This window comes from Lagopus leucura, unplaced genomic scaffold, assembly GCF_019238085.1.
Source record: "Lagopus leucura isolate 7727_CA_CO unplaced genomic scaffold, USGS_WTPT01 Super-Scaffold_100002, whole genome shotgun sequence".
In the NCBI taxonomy this organism is placed as follows: Eukaryota; Metazoa; Chordata; class Aves; order Galliformes; family Phasianidae; genus Lagopus; species Lagopus leucura.
The window spans coordinates 24705216-24723470 of NW_024962263.1; the positions used below are offsets into that span (position 1 = coordinate 24705216).

The 18255-nt window shown below is 39.5% G+C and overlaps 1 protein-coding gene across 3 annotated transcripts in view; it reads right to left on the reverse strand.

Moving 5' to 3' along the window:
- The window catches only part of GRB10 (growth factor receptor bound protein 10), a 147029-nt gene that overhangs the window by 65951 nt on the left and 62823 nt on the right, over positions 1–18255 (reverse strand). For all 3 annotated transcript variants that reach the window (XM_042868982.1, XM_042868983.1, XM_042868981.1), the window contains exon 3: positions 13942–14035. In XM_042868982.1, coding sequence (XP_042724916.1) covers positions 13942–14035 — 94 coding nt within the window. The remainder of the gene's footprint in view (positions 1–13941; positions 14036–18255) is intronic.

Below are 18255 nucleotides of genomic sequence, written 5' to 3' on the forward strand. Positions count from 1 at the left end.
TTGCTGTGTTCACTACATCATCCACTTGCCATTCAGCTGCAAACCTCCTGGGTTAAAAACTCTTCACCTGCAGCTCTTGAGATTTTGGAAGAACTATTTAAGTAGGCCTGAGCTCTCCAGGATTTTTCAACCATGTAAGCACAAACCACGAAAACCCAAGCAAAAAGAATAACTTGGGTGTTTTGTTGTTGTTGTTGTTTTATATAAATAAGAGCAAGCTCATAACTGAATTGCAAAAACAAACTCAAAAAATAAGCAGTCCCATGATGCCTTTTTAATATACAAACTTACAAACATGCAAGCTTATAAAAATTTGTGCGTGTAAGCTTGCAAGCAATAGATACCTACCAAGAAGCACTAACAAGATGCACAGTGTAAAAGATGCCCTTGCGCAGTAACAAATCCACTCAGACAGTGGTGCTATAGCATACCATAATCGTGCGTGGCTTCCAGCCTCACTCTGTGCATGTCACAAACTGCCCACAATCTTGATTTGGACAGAAAGACTCAAATGTTGTTACTGCAATCTCAGCTTCATTAATGAAATTACATACTAATTGCTTTGGTCAATAGCACCTTAAACACTTTAATTACTTAAGAAGCTGCTTGCTGTCAAAAACAACAAATGCAGCTGTATCTTCCATCCTATATTTTGGTTTCTTACGGTATTTTTTTGCCCCACTTTAAATGTGTTGTGTTTTGGTTTTTGCTTTTGTTTTTTAGCTAAAAGCATCATTAGTTCAACAGAAGCTTATCCAAGAGATTTAAGTCAATTAACGAACTCAGACTGATCTTCCCTTGAAATCTCTTGGCTTTAGGAAAAGTGCTGCAATCTTCTGCATCTCGAATGCAAGAATGTCAGCTGCTTGGGAATTATGCATTTCTCAAGTATCCTCACATGACACAGCTCATCATCCCACTTGCAGCACTGTATTTACGTAAAGGCAGAAATAAATACTCCAGCGCTTTATCACAGGTAAGTTGGAAGACAGTGATGACTGAAGTTTATTGCTACAATGCTACACTGGGGATAAATATTACTGCACAACTGATATCAAATCACAGCAGTTCTATTATAGATCTCTAGTTTATCAAACTAGAAAATTTGTCAATTTTTCTCTTTTATCACGAGCTTAAAAAATGTTTGCTTTATAAATGATAAAGAAATCATTGCATTGCCTCCAACAAGAAATCACAGAAGGATACTGTCCTAATTCATTTTGGAACAGATTTAATACCACAAGGAGATTTTTCAATGCTAAAGGCACTATAAATAATGCAAAACACTGCAATATCATCAAAACGATTTTCTTTGGAGCAATAATGTGGTTCCACTGATGATATACAATTTTTTATTAGATCCTTAATGAACTTGTAGACCATCTACATTCAAAACAAAGCAAAACAAAAAAGCAAGCATGTTGTCTTCTTATTTGGCAAATACAAAGTGTAAAGTATAAACCACAGCACTAGCAGTGTTACATCAAAACATACAGTTATCTAAAAGTATTATAAAGTTTTAGGAGAAAAAAGTAAATGAAGTTTGTTTCTGTTTTCTCATGTGCTTATACAACCGTGAATTCTTAACTAAGATCATAAAACGGATGAAACTCCAACACAGTTTGAAAACAGGCATGTATGAGCACTTCTACACTACAGAAAGTGCTAGAACTAGCTTCATAGTTTTCTCCATCTGCAACAACTCTCCAGTGTGGATTCTCCATCCAAGCTTCCTCCACAATCTCTGGGAACTCATTTTGCAATTTACCTTGCATGAACTGAAGGGCAGCACTTCCTTTTTTTACCTGAGGTAAGTAAAATTCAGATTCTTGTCATCTTACTATTCCATCACGGAGGCACTTTGTCAATTACAGGCAATTACTTTCTTGCTCTTTGCTATCACATTAACTTCTATAGTGTCCCCTCTACCAACAATCCTAATTTTGTCCCCCCCTAGGTAACTCTTCTCCTGATACCCCTGCCCCAAACTGAGGTTGTGCTAGACCACTCTGCCTTCCTACATTCCTCAATAAAGAGCATACTGAATTAACCTGGACAGGGCACATCATGTGTTTTGACTGATGTTTTTTGGGCAGATGCTCAAAATAACAAGTAGCACTCAATGGCAGTTGTATCAGGTCAGTGAATAAAACATAGTCTGCTACATAGTAGTATCTTTCCAGGTCAACTTAATCCATATACAAGGACCTACCACAAGTATAAAATACTGTAAATGGACTGCAAACCCATAATGATAATATTATATACATAGAAGTTTGAGATTAGGTTCCTTCCAAGCCTATTTAAAATCTATTTAACTTATGCCACTAAAAATCTCTTTCACTTCATATATTTCAAGCCACCAAAGAAGTATTTAGGTAACAGCACAAAAAACATTTTTCCTCTACCCCTTCTGTGACAGATTTGTGCTCACAATGAATATAGATCCAACACTCGGGGATGAGCCGCCTTCTGCATTTGTATGGTAACAACATCAGAAGGACTGGTTTCAGGCTGGACCTGGGACACATGCAATAGTCAAAGTTAAGCTCTTGAATTCACTCAGTATAGGGCTCTACGTTTGCCTGGAATACACAAACAAGTTCTCATTTCCACATTCACTGCAAACAAACTCACACAAATTATTTTTCTTGCTAAATTATCTGTATTTCTAGCCCAATATGAATATCTACAAATGCTTCTACTGCAGCATTTCATTTCACTTGTTAAATCAGCATTTCCTTCAGAAAAAGTGTTGGCTTTTTTGCCATTACCAGCTCTACCATCAAACCTCTAGGAGACACAAGACTCTGGGGAATGCAAACGGCCTGAGAACAGAACAGCAAACGGTCTGAGAACAGCTTACTTGAACGGACAGCTTTTTTCAGGGAAAAGTCATCAGCGCTGCGATCACAAAGTGCTCCTGCTCAAGCAGTTGCTGTAAGAAAGGAGGCTTTCACCCAAGCAGTGTCTTTAACAAATTTCTCCACAACAGTCTCAATTTGCCTCGGAGCCAACAATCTGCCAAATTCATCTCTGAACTTGTTCTTCAGTGAGAGATCTCTCTGTTCTATGTTTCACCAGCTTAGCGCAGCAGGAGACATGTAGCCTGGCCCCAACTGCTATGCACTATTGCCATACAGAGAGAGGGTTGAGAGGCTTTTTGTTTTGCTTTGTTTGGCTGTTTTTTTAAACAGAAGGTTTACAGAGATACACAATGGTGGAAAGATATTACTACAAACATAAATACTGTATTAGTAGACATCTTGGCTCCTACGGTAATGAAAATGAATTATATCTCATTCAATAGTTACACTCCAGCTAAATGCTAAAATCATCTTAAAGAAACTCCATGGCTTTTCACCATGCTTTATGCCTCAAGTGGTTTTCCCTTATCTCATCCTGCATTTATTCCTTTTTTTTTTTCTTTTAATAAACATTCTAAGCTCAGTTTGCGAGGCTGCTCATGACTCCCAACTTCGGCTTCATATCCCCACACACATACACATGAGAAGAAAGCTTCAACTATCCTTCAGCTTAATTCACATCCCTACTGCAAGTCCAGAAATATATACCTTGAATCCCTCTTAAAAAAGGACATTTATAGCACTTAAATCTGCATTACCTTTCACCACTTCCAAGTCACACGCCGCATACAAACAAGTCACTCTATAGAATGGCTGCACATCACATCAAATTAACAGTCCTTAACTTTCCCTTACACTTGAGATTATATCTTATTACATGTTCACATGTTATGTGTTCTTTCCAAGCCTTTATTAATTACAGAAACAATATATCACAATGAGAATGAGATAGTTTGCTTCCCTCCCTATCAATGAGTGAAGCCCCAACCATAACTTAAAACCAGTTAGGACAGGATAAAACTGTTTTATATTTCTGCATAGACTTCTATGCAACACCTCATGTGTGAAGGCTGCCTTAGAAGTAATGTCTCCTGTTTATTATGTTGATCTGTGACATCAGAGGTGGATGTTGGTGGTATGGCAGTAGAAGATGAACCTTCCCACCAACATTCCATCACATTTTGTTGCTGTGTGACAGATGGCATCAGAGGGGCAGTCTGACAAACAGAGTCTGATGTAGAAGTATGTACAAAGCAGAAGTATGTCTCGGAATTCCCGCATGCAGAAGAAGTGGCATCCACTGACATTCAGTGACACATCCTGAATGTTTCCAGAGACCAAATAGTGGATGTGAGCACAGTAAGGCGGTGGGTGGTACAATTCAGCAGTGGCCACAGTCAAATGAAAGAAAGACAAACCATGTTCTGGACAGCCTTGTAGAGTTGGGTTTTTGTTGTTGTCGCTTCGTTTGTTTGCTTCGCGGGGGGGGGGGGTATTTATTTATTTATTTTATATGAACACGGCACGCAGGCTCTTGTTCACTGCTGGTGCAAATGCATAGCTGTGATGGCAATGTTGAAAAATAGTGTTTTGTAGCTGACAATTTGCTCTATCAAATACTGTCACTGTACTTTTTGTACGTGCTGTAGTTCCTATGGAAATAAACAGGAGACGCTACTTTCAGAGCGATCTACATAATATCCAAGCCTCAAAACAATATTGTTGATCTTCAAAACAGTGGTTGAGGCCAGGAGGTTTTCCATGGTAAGGCACACATGACTCAGAAGAGTTACAGGGGAAACACTTCAGTTTTGATTATGTCTCTCCAGGACTGGTTCCCAACTTAATGCCATAAACAAAACAAGAATTCATCTGTGAAAACAGCATGTACCCTATGAAGCACATCTCAACTGCATACTTGACAGAAATTTTGCAACAACAATATCCTCATTTTGCTAATGGGAAAAAGGTAGACAACCAAGAGTGATTTGTTTCATCCCATGCAAGAGGTAATTTGTTGAACAAGCACTTCTAGCTCCTTGCCCAGCTGTCAACACCAGCAAGTACTGCTCTCATCCAATGAGGATGTAAAGACATAGGTCTTACCAGCACGTTCCTGTCATCAGAACTTGTGTCATTTTACACAGTTCTTGCTATCTTAAGTCTGACTTCAATCATGAACTTAGAAACACTTTTTTAAACACAAAAAATCATTTTGTACTTATACAAACACAACTTTGCCAGCATGAAAGACTGCTTTCATGTTTACCCAACAATAACAAAAAATTTAGCCAAGTATTTTAGTGACATCCATTTTCTTGAGTAGACTGTGGTATATACTCATCTTGACATAACTGAGTAGAGTTATAATTGCTGATATAGACCATGAACACATTCCAATGCAACTTGTTTGAACCAGCTAGAGGAAATACATTTCCATGCTGGAAAAACCTGGAAATCTGCAGTTCTCAGCTTCACAGTACCTGCCAGAACCAATGTCTTTTATAAACAGATTAGAAAACGCATTTTTAAGAAAGATGTTGTTTAAAGCTTTAACTTGTATTGGGCATTTTCTTCTCAGCTACAAGATGCATTCTGTCTTTATTTGATGATTCCAATTTTCCAGTACATAAGTTCCTGCAATTTATCCTACCATACAGAAAATGATACTAAAATCTTAAACTAGTTCTATGCTTGTTCAGACTGCTTAACCTAAATTTGATGTAATTGTGCCCGCCAAGTATTACAACCTTTTTTTTACTTTCAAGTACCAGCCAACTTTTGTTTAGTACTCGTAATTCCTCCTCTAACTTAGACCTGCAAACAAGTAAAAAGGAAGCCCAGTAAGCTGCTGACTCCTAAGGAATTCTGAAGCCTTTGTTGAGAAAACTGCCATGTCTCAAATATGCCTCATTTCCCTCTTGCACACAAATCTTACCTTCCCCCTCGTTCTGTTTCTTAACTCTGAAAATGTTTGTGATTTAAACATTGCTTGATTTTATGTATTCACTTGCTTATTTTAAGGGGAGCAAAGTGAATTTCTATATTTATTCATTAGATAAAAGCCTTGCTTAGGAAATGAAGCTCATAAAAAGAGAAAATAATATATATTTTGCTTCACCTGAGGCACTGGAAATAAGAGACAGAAACCAAATGTTAAGACACTTTATCATCAGGACAAACAATGGAAGGAAATAAAGAGCTGCACTGCCTGTTCCCCATCCTCTCAGCACTTTGATAGAGACCAAAAATACAACCTCAAAGGTCAAGGAAAATAAAAACCTAAAAACTGAATACATGCCTCACAGCACTGTTTGCAGACAAGAGGGCTGCATTGTGTCAGCTATTAGAAATTATCTGCCATCACTAGAGAGATCAAAGGTACATGGCTGATCAGAGGCAGAACACAAATCAGTTCAGTGTTCTTTAAATGGGGGTGGGAGTAACTCTGGTCTTTATCTGAAGAAGTTAAATGGATTTTATTCTGGGAAAAAAATGATATCTAGTCCTAGAATTGCTAAATTTTACTGGTGTTCTAAGGCTGTTGAAAGGACTCTTGCCAAGCCTAAGTCTAGCTGGTTTCGAGCATTCAGGGAGAAAGTAGTTTCTGGCATAACAACTTCCTCCACTTTGCCACACCACTGTTACGACGTTCTTAGAAATAAGTTTTGCAGAAAAGTGGGAGGGGAGTTATATGACAGCAGAGGCACTGTGCTCTGCATATTGATTTCACTAAAGTAGGCAGAGATTTAAAAAAGAAAACAGTTCTCTCTTTGGTCATAGTAATTTCAAATATTGCATGTATTGTGAATTTGATTGCAATTTATCTGCATTTATTTGTATTCCAGTGAACAGAATATCTTTATTTTAGACTCAAACTGAGCAGCGATGAAGCCAGATTAACACCTTCGAGTCTTCCATGCAATGAAATATTGAATGGCAGTGAAAAAGACTGTTTCCATCTTCAAATATACCCCTCCCCTTTACGTGTCAAATCAGCTTTGAAGCTTCAGATTTGATTTTGGGTACAGAGCTAGAATTTGAAACTACTATGATACCAGAGAGACACTGTTTTTACTGAACAACTGCTTTTGTTACGGTGTGACGAAAAACACTGCTACCTAATAAATCAACTTTTCTAGCTGGAAAGTTCATTATTCTGAGACAATTTAAGTGCCCGCAGACATGTTTTGACATTTGGCTATGACAACTTCACTGAAAGGTTCAAAAAGTTATTACATAAAGCAAAATACACTTGAAGACACCTCCTAAGAGGGAAAAAATAAGCAGAATCCATGGACATACAGGAAGATGGTAGTGTAGCACTGGCAAGAATTCAGCTCAGCCACGTTAAAAACATTGTTTCTAAGCTACCAAAAGAGCTTTTGCTGCTAGTATTACTTCCCAACCTTCTTTTCTCAACATCTTGGCAGTACAAATTTAGTCAGATTATGAAAGAAAACATAAGCATAAATATAGGCAATAAAATTATTCCAGAAAACATATGAGCTCATCTCAAGGTTTTACAGTCAACTTACATTGATTAAATTAGAAGAGGGCATTTCAAATCACTCAGCTCAATTATGGACCATTAACTCAAATGGAAGAAATAAGCCACCTAGGAAGCAGAGGACAACTTGAGACTGCAAGTCTCCCCGTACCTGTTGGACAGTAAATACATCAGCATATAAAACAATAAAAAATATTGAAATCTATTGCAATTGGCTGCTTTAGTAATCTGCTTACAGAAAGGATGACGTAAGTAGTTAAGAACATAGATTTGCACAGGAGAGAGCACACTAAAAGTAGGATTTGGGGCTCATTTATTCAAAAAAAAAAAAAAAAAAAAAAAAAGAGCCAACCATGAAGTGAGAGCTCAAGAAATGAAGAAATGAGCTCAGCCCAAATACACGGGAGAAGTGCCTCATCAGAACCAGATCTTGAGACCTTGCTTTCCATCTAGTATCTAAGTTTCCTCAAGCGTATCATTTCCAACTGGACACATGAGCTGGAGCTCCACGCGATCAGCTGAACAGCAGCACTGTTCCACATGGATACCGGCTGTCGTGGTTTCCTGCCCATCACTGAAGCAGACTGCTGGTTTCTTAGGCTCAAGCTTTACAACCTGCAAGACCGCATCCTCAGTCAACATTCCACACTGACAATAGAACTTAACCTTGCTCAAGTTCAATCATCAGCCACAAAAGTGACTTCTTAGCACAATGAAGACTTCTGATGAACTACTATTGCTTGGGAGACTGGGACAGACCAGACAGAGGCAAAAAGGAAACTTCCCGATAGCTTTTCTCCGGATGCCTGCCAGCTTGTGCAAGGTACTGTTACCCACTCCCTCAGCAGCCAGCCTGGCCTTGCATCAGCCTAGCAGCAGACAAGCGCTTGGCAGCCAGCCAGCCCTGCAAGCACAACTGGAGGAACACAGGAGCTATTTGTGATGGCAATGACATCACCTCTCCGAGCTCATAGACCTCGGGGAGAGCGTGCCAACAGTCAACAAACACATTGTTTGAGCATTTAACCTCTGCCAACAGAACAGGTTCATGTACAGAGTAACACATCTACGCACCTAGCAGCACCTCAGCCCCTTCCCAACCGCCTCACCTCATGTTTCACTGTGTTGCCAATAGCTGGAGCACACACTACCAAAATCTTCCACAAGATGCCCAGAAGTGCACTCCTTCCTCCTCCATGAGAAGAGGATAACTTTGCACTGATCCTCTGCATTACCCCAGCTGAAAGCTGGCCCAAGAATGCAGAAGTACAACCACTCCAACGTTTAGTCTTAGCTGCACTTTAGTGGCAGCAGGAAATACACATAACTTAGATTAAGACAAAAAAAAAAAAAAAAAAGTTTTAAGAGGGAGACACTATTAAATAAACAACCCTTGTGGGCATTTTCTTACAGTCATCAAACGCATACTTCAGGCTTATATTAGTATTATGCCAACTTGTTTTCAAGTAAATCTGTATAAGGGGTGAGAGAAGAAAACACCCTCTTGCACAGAGAGACATTTAGAAAGCAGCACCAGATGCTACCCAGATGACCAATTCAGACCTACCCCTCCCAAAGCCTCAGGCAAGAATTTAGGAAGAATGACAAGAAATGAACTTCTAATCACCCTAAATTCACACCTGATGAATCTCCTCCCGCAATAACTGGAATCAGAAATCTTCAAAGAAAGTGTAGGAACACCATCCTTCCGTTTTCAGTATGACAGAAAGACTTAATCACCACAAAACCTACAGAGCTTCAGTCCCTAGGGATGGTGTTATGTCCTTTGAGTAGGGAGCCTAACTCCTCAGCCCAGCTCCCGCAGTGCAACTAACTACTCCTCCCTGGAAACTCTTTTCTCTAACACATCAAGATCTTTGCTTATGTAATAACTTTACTTCTTTTTTTTTCCTTAAGTCACAATAGAAAATAGGCTTAGGATTTACTTTGACGATCAACATGAATAGCAAGCATGTATTCCTAATACCGTAATACCCATTTTACACTTACTTTAAAATCTCACTTGTAGAACAATGAACAAGGGCACCCAAATGATGCCACACTGCGTACTATGAAATCCAGATAGAGGGGTCCTTCCATTGCCACACTGCCCCATAACAGAATATGAGACAACTGGGATATTTGAATATTTTTTTAATCCAAACTCATACTGGGTAGCTTCAGCAGAATACATTCCATTCTTAAAATCTTGATACTTATTTAAACTCCTACAAGTTAACGTATAGTCTTTTTCTCCCTTATTTTACTGTCTATCCCCTAGTTAATGAAAAATAAAAGGCAATCTGTCACCTGCAAATATGTTTATGTGACACACAAACATTTTAAACTGTTCTTAGTCTTTCTTCTCATTTCACTGATTGAATTCAATCATCATCATCAGCTTTTGTACATGCAGAGTTTTCCTGACACTCTATCAGCCAGCCTATTCTGTCATCCTGTAGCTTGATGCAGATCTCTGAAGTTATCTGTATTAAAAACCAACCTACTTTGTCTTCTTTTCATTTTTTAATTTGTTTCAATTCTGTGTGTTCATAGGTTTGGGAACTAATATAATTAGGGAAATTAAACTTCCACAGAGCTATTATGGATGTCCTCCTAGTAACTGTGCTAACAAAATTCATCACAAAGTACAATAGAAGCCTTCTCTAAAACAAGACAAAGGTACTGTAATGAGCAAGGCAGGAAGCAGGAGCTCAGTTCTGAGTGTAATGGTAGTTAGTGTAAATCCTTTTGGCACTAATGGTGTTTTTTTCTAAGGCTGGACAATGACAACAACATTTATACAATACATGAGAAATCACAAATGTCTTGGCAGCTTTTGGTATTGTCTGTAACAAACAAACTATCTGTATTTCGTTCTACATTTTCCATTCAGCACCAGTTGGATTCTGGAAAAAAAAAAAAAGGGTTAGTTCTGATGCAGCAAATAACTGATTCATCCTAGTGGGATCCCATAACTGAAGCATATCAGAGGTAGCACTGGTGCTTGCTGACCACATTCTTTAGCTACAGAACTAATAACAAAACCACCTCAATTTCACATGCCTATCACCAGACAGATGCAAGAAGCAACACATTTAAAGCAAGTAATAATTGTAGTGCTTGAGAAAGAGCCCTATGCAAGACCATTTCTCTAGGTTAAATGAGGAACCATGCTGCTTCATCTACACCCACAGTCATTCAAAAATCCTTATTTATTTATATAGGCCCTTTTTTTTTTTTTTTTTTCTTTAAGAAGCATGTTAGAAAGGTAGACTCCACCATCACTGACTGGTATCCCTTTTACAGAAGCTCCCTATCAATTAGAAGCTAAATGTAAAACTGACCAATTGTAACATGCTCACCATCTTGCTGCAGGTAAGATTTCTACCACAACCAGCCAAAAAAGACCAAAGGGTGAGCCGACTGTTGACTCTAACAACTCATCTCATTGCTGTCAAAGCCAGAAGCATGGCAGCATTCGGCTCAGGCTCTCCCTCTGGGAACTCTTCAGGTCTTCTTTGGGAACTCCTGGGACAAAAAGCATCAAATCCAATAACAGATGAAACAGCTACTAGGAGAGCAAATGCAGAACTAAAAGGAAGATGAATCTTTCACTGCAGACCCATGGCAAAATGCATTTGTACAGATACTGGCAATCATCTCTACAAGAAAATACAAAGACAGCACCAGAACTGCATGATTAATACTTCAATTAAAAGCTCAGGTGACAGAATGCATCTTATTTATGCCTAACTTCAAAATCCTGAATTATAATTAGGTACAGTATCTCAAAAGTACGTCAAGTATTAATGAAAGGCACTGCCCATAAACTTCGCTGCTGGGACTGGAGTTGGCATAAATTACTGCTTGTTAGAAATCCAAACAGAAATATGAGCTCTGAAATGCCTCAATGAAGAAAAGCTCAGAAGTATGAAGTGAGAAGAGAAACAAGCAGCGGCATAGCAAGCAGATTAAGCTTACCCCCTGAAGTCTAAGGGTAAATAAATGTAGTTGTTTTTCCAGTTTTCTGTAGTATGTTGTATTTTGCTATCATATTTCATGCAGCAAAGCCACTGCTAGCTAGCACAAGGAAATCAATTAAGTAACTTTATCTTGCTAATAAAGCATATTGAAGAACAACTGCTGTGGCACCCAATCGAGGGTACTCAACCAAGGGGAATAAGGCTGAGCTACCAGATGCTTGGGGAGAAAGTAGAACCCCTGGGATGGGGCAGGGGGAATGAGTGCTGGAGCTGATGGGCTCTAATAAGGACTTCAGAACTGTCTCAGTGTTCTGAACTCTTGAATGCAAGAATTTAGACTAAAATAACCATGACAGTTTCCAGCTCTGTCCTGTGCTACTGGATAGGGCAGGAATGCTGCAAGCATCCCTGTCACTGTGAAATATGAAGAATATGCAAGTACTAAAAGTTTTACAGAACTGAGACATGGCTAAGTCCAAACTCCTTTGTTTGGAAAAAAATGAAATCATTGCTTCCCTCCCCCACCAAGCATGCTTTTACTTCCCCTTTCTCTCTGTGGGTTTAAAGACAGTAAATAATCATTCTGACCACTTCCATGCCTCTTTCCTTAATTCCTCAGGAAATGCCACATAGGTTAGACATTTTTCTTCTCTATGCTCTAGTTTTTACTACACCTTTTGAGTGACTGCTTGAGAAATATTTGACTTGCTGTCTATTCATTGTTAAATATTGGCTGTTGGACTTTCTCTGGTGGACAAAAAGGCCTGCTGGACTTCCTATGGCTTTCAGTCAGTAGCTGAAGTGTATCTGCTTCTTTACTTCACTGAATGTTAATACTATTCCACTAGATGAAATTTTGTTTTTATTTATGAAGTAGCTTTTGGGAATATAGGTAAGAAATCCTAATGCCTGCTCCCTGGGTTTAGTACCTTTATTATACTTACTTGCAGAATTGTTGGAAAATGAATACTACATAATGGTTATAGATAAAAATGTATGTTATTAGCTTTTCTATACGTATGCAGTTATTAATTTTATTAACCTATTCATAGGAAAAATACCACTCTATCTGCACTCAACTTCCAACATTTGTTTTACCTGAGTATTTTAAGACTCCTTGCTTTACATAAAGTATTCTCTGCTACCAAATCAGCATCTGCCTGAGTAAAAGAATGATTCAGCAGGAAACACGTACTTGAAATACCCTTCACAAGAAAGAGTTTATTCATGCAGGGACAGTTGGCAGGGATATCTCAGTCTCCACTTGCATGCTCTTTTTCCAGTTTGTGTAGAAAAGATTCAGATGCCTCAAAGGAAGCTAATCACCATTTTTATAGGCTGCGGAAAGCAGGGTCTGGTTCAGAATTGTAAGTGCTTGAGTAAAAAGCAAAGGGCTGTAAGTTAATGTTCAAAAGAAACTGGCAAATCTGCTGTGCTGCCTGAGCAAGGTGGCCAGGTATGAATTACAAGTGTATACACTAGAAACAAACAGAAAAATTAACTTCAGAAACTCGTGAGAATAACAACTCTGCCCTGACTTAGAAACAGGCCTTTAACAATCACCATTCTCCGTTAAAAGCATTCTGTGTAAAGATACCTGCTTTGGAAATTAGTTTGGACCATTTTGGACAGACATCTGACTCCAAGCAGCACAAGCAGAGCCACACTCTAGGTGACCCCATATGGATGACCCCATTAATTTAAAGGGGATATTCACAAATAGCTTCAGAAGAAATCACCTACGTAAATCTGCTCCAGAATTTGCACATCCCAAGGTAGGTGAAATTAATGCTATGTCCAAGAAGGGAATTGTGCTGCATGAGAGCATGCTACAATGCACTGCTTCTGCTACTAAGTTTTGGATTTTTCTTTGGGACGACCTGTTATTTCCTATTTTCAATGGAAAGTAAAGTTTTAAACCAAAAAATCTAAGGTGAGAGATTCTCGATATGTTTGAAACCCAAATAGTATTGAGGACCTACAAGTCATGAAATTCCAGTCTTGCTGCAAATCAAATAAACTGGATTTTTAAAGGAAAAGTTAAGCATATAACTTTTAGAAGACTAGGTTCAAGGACTTGATTCCAAGTTAAGCCATCAGGAACCCTAAAGATAAGAGCGCTCACTGATTGACACAGCACTTTCCATTATTCATTATTTCTAAGCCAAAAACTGAAGGTGTGCTAAATAGTCCCCACTATGACAGTAAATATCTTTTTTTTTTTTTTTTCGTAAGATGTCTGGAGTCTCTAAAGTTTTGGTTTTTTTTAAACACTGCAAATGCTGAATTAAATTTCAGTATTCCCTAAAAACAGGATGACATTCCTTCTGCTCGGGCTAGTAAAATTAGCTTGAGCTGCAAGAGTTCAGATTCTTCTAAGTAGGTGCTTAGTGAACTTCATGCACATCTCACAGCACAGTTGTGATGAAAAACCCCACATCTCCAGCTCTTCTACTCCAACCACCCAGAGCTTAATTTCATAAACGAGAAGGAAAAAACACAAAATGGACACAAAACTTTCTCTTCATCCTCAGCACTTTTCCTTCAAGGAGACTGACTCCCACTCATCATTCCTTACCTTGGTGATTTAGGGACATGCGATTAGATGGTTCCTGGAAACCTGGCTCCACCAGATCCCGCCGACCATGAGCTGAAGTCTGATCTACATTGTCCTAAAAAGAAAAGAATAGAAAAATCTCAATGAAAACGGGCACGGTGCTCTCTGTAAGCTACACTGCATAGACCAAATAACACTGACACAAGAAAAATGTCTGCTGTATCTCTCAAAGGAGAAGCCAGTATTGGAGAATGGGGGAAAGAATAGGTTAGTGCACAGAGAGGGGTCAGCTACAGTAATACAGGCAGCACAAATCCAGAATAAATGACTATGCTGATGGCTCATTTGGATGTCAATTTCACATTTCAAAATGGGAAATAGCAATGCAAATGCATTTCCCAGTTCAACAGAAGTTTCTTCTTGCATCAAATTATGCAGAGGTTTGGGGTTTTGTTTTCTTTAATTCCAGCTCTGTGGCTTAGGGGTTAGTAACTAATTAACTGGACTGAAACAGATTCAGTAGTGAACTACCAAACCTCGAGAGGAATCAGAAGTTCAGTTTAGAAAAACATCCATGGTTCTGGATGCCAACCTGAATTTTTTTCATACTAGAACTCTCACAAGATCAGGTTTCACGAAGTTTTAACACAGACTGAATTTGGCTAAGTCTAAAATACCATGGTTTCTCACAGGGCTTGCCAAAAATGAAGACTAAGAAAAAGCAGGAAAATTGAAATATAAACAACAACAACAAAAAAGAAAAGCAAGATAAGTCACAATGGGTTTCAGAAATATAAGTAGGAAATTTAGAGCTGGTACACAGTTTTACAAAGCTCGTATGTCTTTGTATATCCCAGTTCAATGTTACAAAGAAAAACAAAAGCATGTACCTGGAGTTGATTGCACAAATACATAACTGCCCATGACATACACAATGGCACTTATGTCAAAGCACAGGAACCACCTTCATGGCAAAGTATATAATTACAGCAGACTAAGGACATGGACTCTGAGCAGCACTTCAACTACATGTAACTGTGAGCTAAACTCAACAGTTCTAGCTTACAGAATATAAGCTAATTCTCAAAATCAGAACGTACACAGTGTTTGAGGATAAGAACGTAAATAGTTAAATAGGATATTAAATAAATTATATTATCTGTTCTTCAGAGAGACTGCCTCAAACAGCGTATTTGAGCTTTGCTGAAAGAACTGATTGATACCTAAAAGGAGTGCCTCTGTAGCCAGCACCACTGGGAGCAATTCAGGAATCCATAGGCGCTCATAAGACAAGAACTGTCATCACTGGCATGACTAAGTGAGGCTTTTATAAATAAATAATATATGATAAGATGCACATAATATCTATCTATGCCAGATAAAATAGAGACCACTCAGGAGGTTGGCTACCTCTTCCCTTCAGATCTCACTTTCCATAGTTCTCTTTTCCTCTGGGGAACACACAGTCAGCACTGACCTGGACCAGAACAAATCAATTTCAAATTTCAGGCAGGATAGTTGGGACTAACTAGTATGAGAAGATAACTGCAGGAAGCAGAAATCACACAGAAAACAAAGAGCCTGTTCACCAAGAAGTTCAGTTTAAATCCTTCAAAAGCTCTAAGGGCAAAAGTGGGTAAGTTTATATAGGAAAAGCTTCAGTCAAAACTCACAGCTGAAGCTGATTTGCTCCTCAGTTATTTCAAACCCAGTACATAGTCTGAGCTGAACTTTGCAGGCACTGAGAATAAAGCAGAGCATCTTTCCTCTCAGCACAGAGCTCATCTTTGTACATTTCCATCTGTGAAACTCAGTATCATGTATGTTTGTCATGTTGATAAAACCCACAGATGCAGTTGAGCAGCGTTAGTTCCCTCCCTGGAAACAAGTGTGGACAACTTACTCATGGATGCAGCTGTATATTGCCCTGTGCTAGAGGAGAGGAACAGGTCATACCAACAGAAATGAAAAGAGGAACAAGAAAAACAGTTATAAGCTATCGGTTGCAAGCATAAGGTGCTTTCAGCTGTCCCAAAACATAAAAGCCCTTACTAAAAGGCAAAGTACTTGCTTCTACAAGGTAATGGAGGTAAGATGTGATCGGAATGCACCTGTTTACTTTGGGGCACTCACAGCACAACACACAGTGGTTAATGAAGAAGACATTATTTCAGAGATGAAGGCTCACAGCTGGCTGCAAGCACATAACTCCTCAATTAAAACAGATTTTTAACTAGCATTTGCCAGTAATTTAGAGGAACAGCACATCCCTCCTCTGGTATAACCTCACAGTTGCACCAGAAGATGCTGAAAACCGTAAGCCTTATTCACAACATTTAATCCAAGATCACAGTACAATAAGTAAATCAGTGATTTCAGAAGCAGAAGTTTCAGTTCCTAGGCCAGCGATGGGATGCCCCTGCCTGTTTCCGAAGGTGCAACGCTCGCTCAGGTCTGCAGAGTTTGCCCAAAGGTTGAGCCAAGCACAGAGCAAAAGGTTTCCTCGGCACGCTCAGGGCCAGCACAACCCTGTTGCTAACGTAAAGCAGCAGGCCTGCATAAACAAAACCACACCTGCAAATGCAATGTGGGCAGCCGAGGAAAGGTAAGCACTGGGCAATTTTTAAAAGCTCATGATATTTTCACATGACCCGCCAGAATCTATTTGTGTCAGTTTTTTAAAGACAAATAATGGCAACTCGCCAGCTGCAGTAGAGATCAGACAGACACGGGAACGAGGTTAAAGGAAAGAAACGAGGGGAAAAAAAGTTGTAGCTGCTCTGTGCCAAGGTGCTGTGGCACAACCCCAACACGGCCTCGTCAGGAGCACAGTCACAGCCCAGGCCCCTAAGCACACAGGCACCTGCTTTGGCCCATCACTGCCCCACTGCTGAAACCAGGCTCCCCATAAGTCATGTGTTCCACCATGTCTTAATCCTCAGACCCCTCTTCTCTTCCAATAAACGCTCTCAATATGAAATTAATGCATGTTACTTAACTTACTGTACCATCCAGCTATTACTGTATTTTTAGAAGCTAGTTGAGGCATTAGCCCTCACAAACTTGTTTGCACATACTATTTTCTCTGTCAGTCAGCATCTGTGACCAAGGATGATTTAATCAAGTGACTAGCAAGAGTGTGAGAAGGATCTGAAGCATGGTTTATTTTTGTAGAGTCTCTTAAAGCAGTTAGCATTTTATATAGCCAAACATTGGCATTATAGGTTAGATTTCAATGTCCTTTTGTAAACTGCAATGCAGAATGTTCCATGTTGGCATCATACCAAGGGCCAAAGTCCATTCATAGAGAGTGTTATCTCTATGTATCAGTAACCCAGACAAGCTGAGTCCATTTTTCAATCTATAACCAAGCCTTTCAAGGTACACTCCTTCAAGTTCAATACACTGTTGTCTGCTGCTATTTGTGCTAGCGTAAGTATTTCAGTTATCAAAGAAAACACTGGATCTGGTATTTAAATCAGAGAATCAGTCAGCCGCATACTACAGTAGCTCTGCTGTCTGCACAAGCGTTCTCTAATCACTGCCTTGGGTCCCCACACTACTGTTCCTGCCTGCAGTTTAGCTCAGTGTTTGCTTGGAAGAACATCTATCAGCATGAGATGTTATTCAGCTGACCACTGTATTGCTGCTACTCTCATCCTGGTTCCCCCAGAGAAGGTTATCTAGTCAGTCAGGCTAATCTTAAACAGGGCTTAGACAGGAGGAAGTACATCCAAAAGTACGCATAATAAAGCACCGCCCACACTTCCCTTCTCCCCCACTTCTTTGCACAAAAGGGACCTAAATTCAGCTGAGACAGAGTAGCTTTCTCTTGAGGTCTGGAAATCCCCTTTTCTTGAACACTTCAGCTTTTTCTAACTTAAGCAGTCACTAGAAGTTTAAGAGATTAAGGAAGGCTACCAGCGACAGCAGAGCTTCTCGGAAGCTCCTGGGACTGTGCCCAAACCATGATGTCCAGACCACCAAGATGACAGTCCCTTTTAGATTTACTGTAGCTGTTTGCAAGCCCATACAGCCGTGCCCCTGAACAAAAGGTTCAATTGAGCAAGAGTCACGCATACTCATGCCAGCAATCCCACAGTGACAAATTAAGATCATGACATACTTCTGATGTTTGTACACTGTCCAGCACAACAGAGTCAAGTCAGACATGCTGACGGGTTCTACTGCAGTTTGAGACTATCAACACAGATACGCCTCAGTTTACACACAAGCACTCCTACAGCAATAGTAGCTCCCCTACCTGGTGATGTGACTTAATCATACCAAGTAGATATTTCAAAACTAGTCAAGCATAAACAGAAGATAAACCAG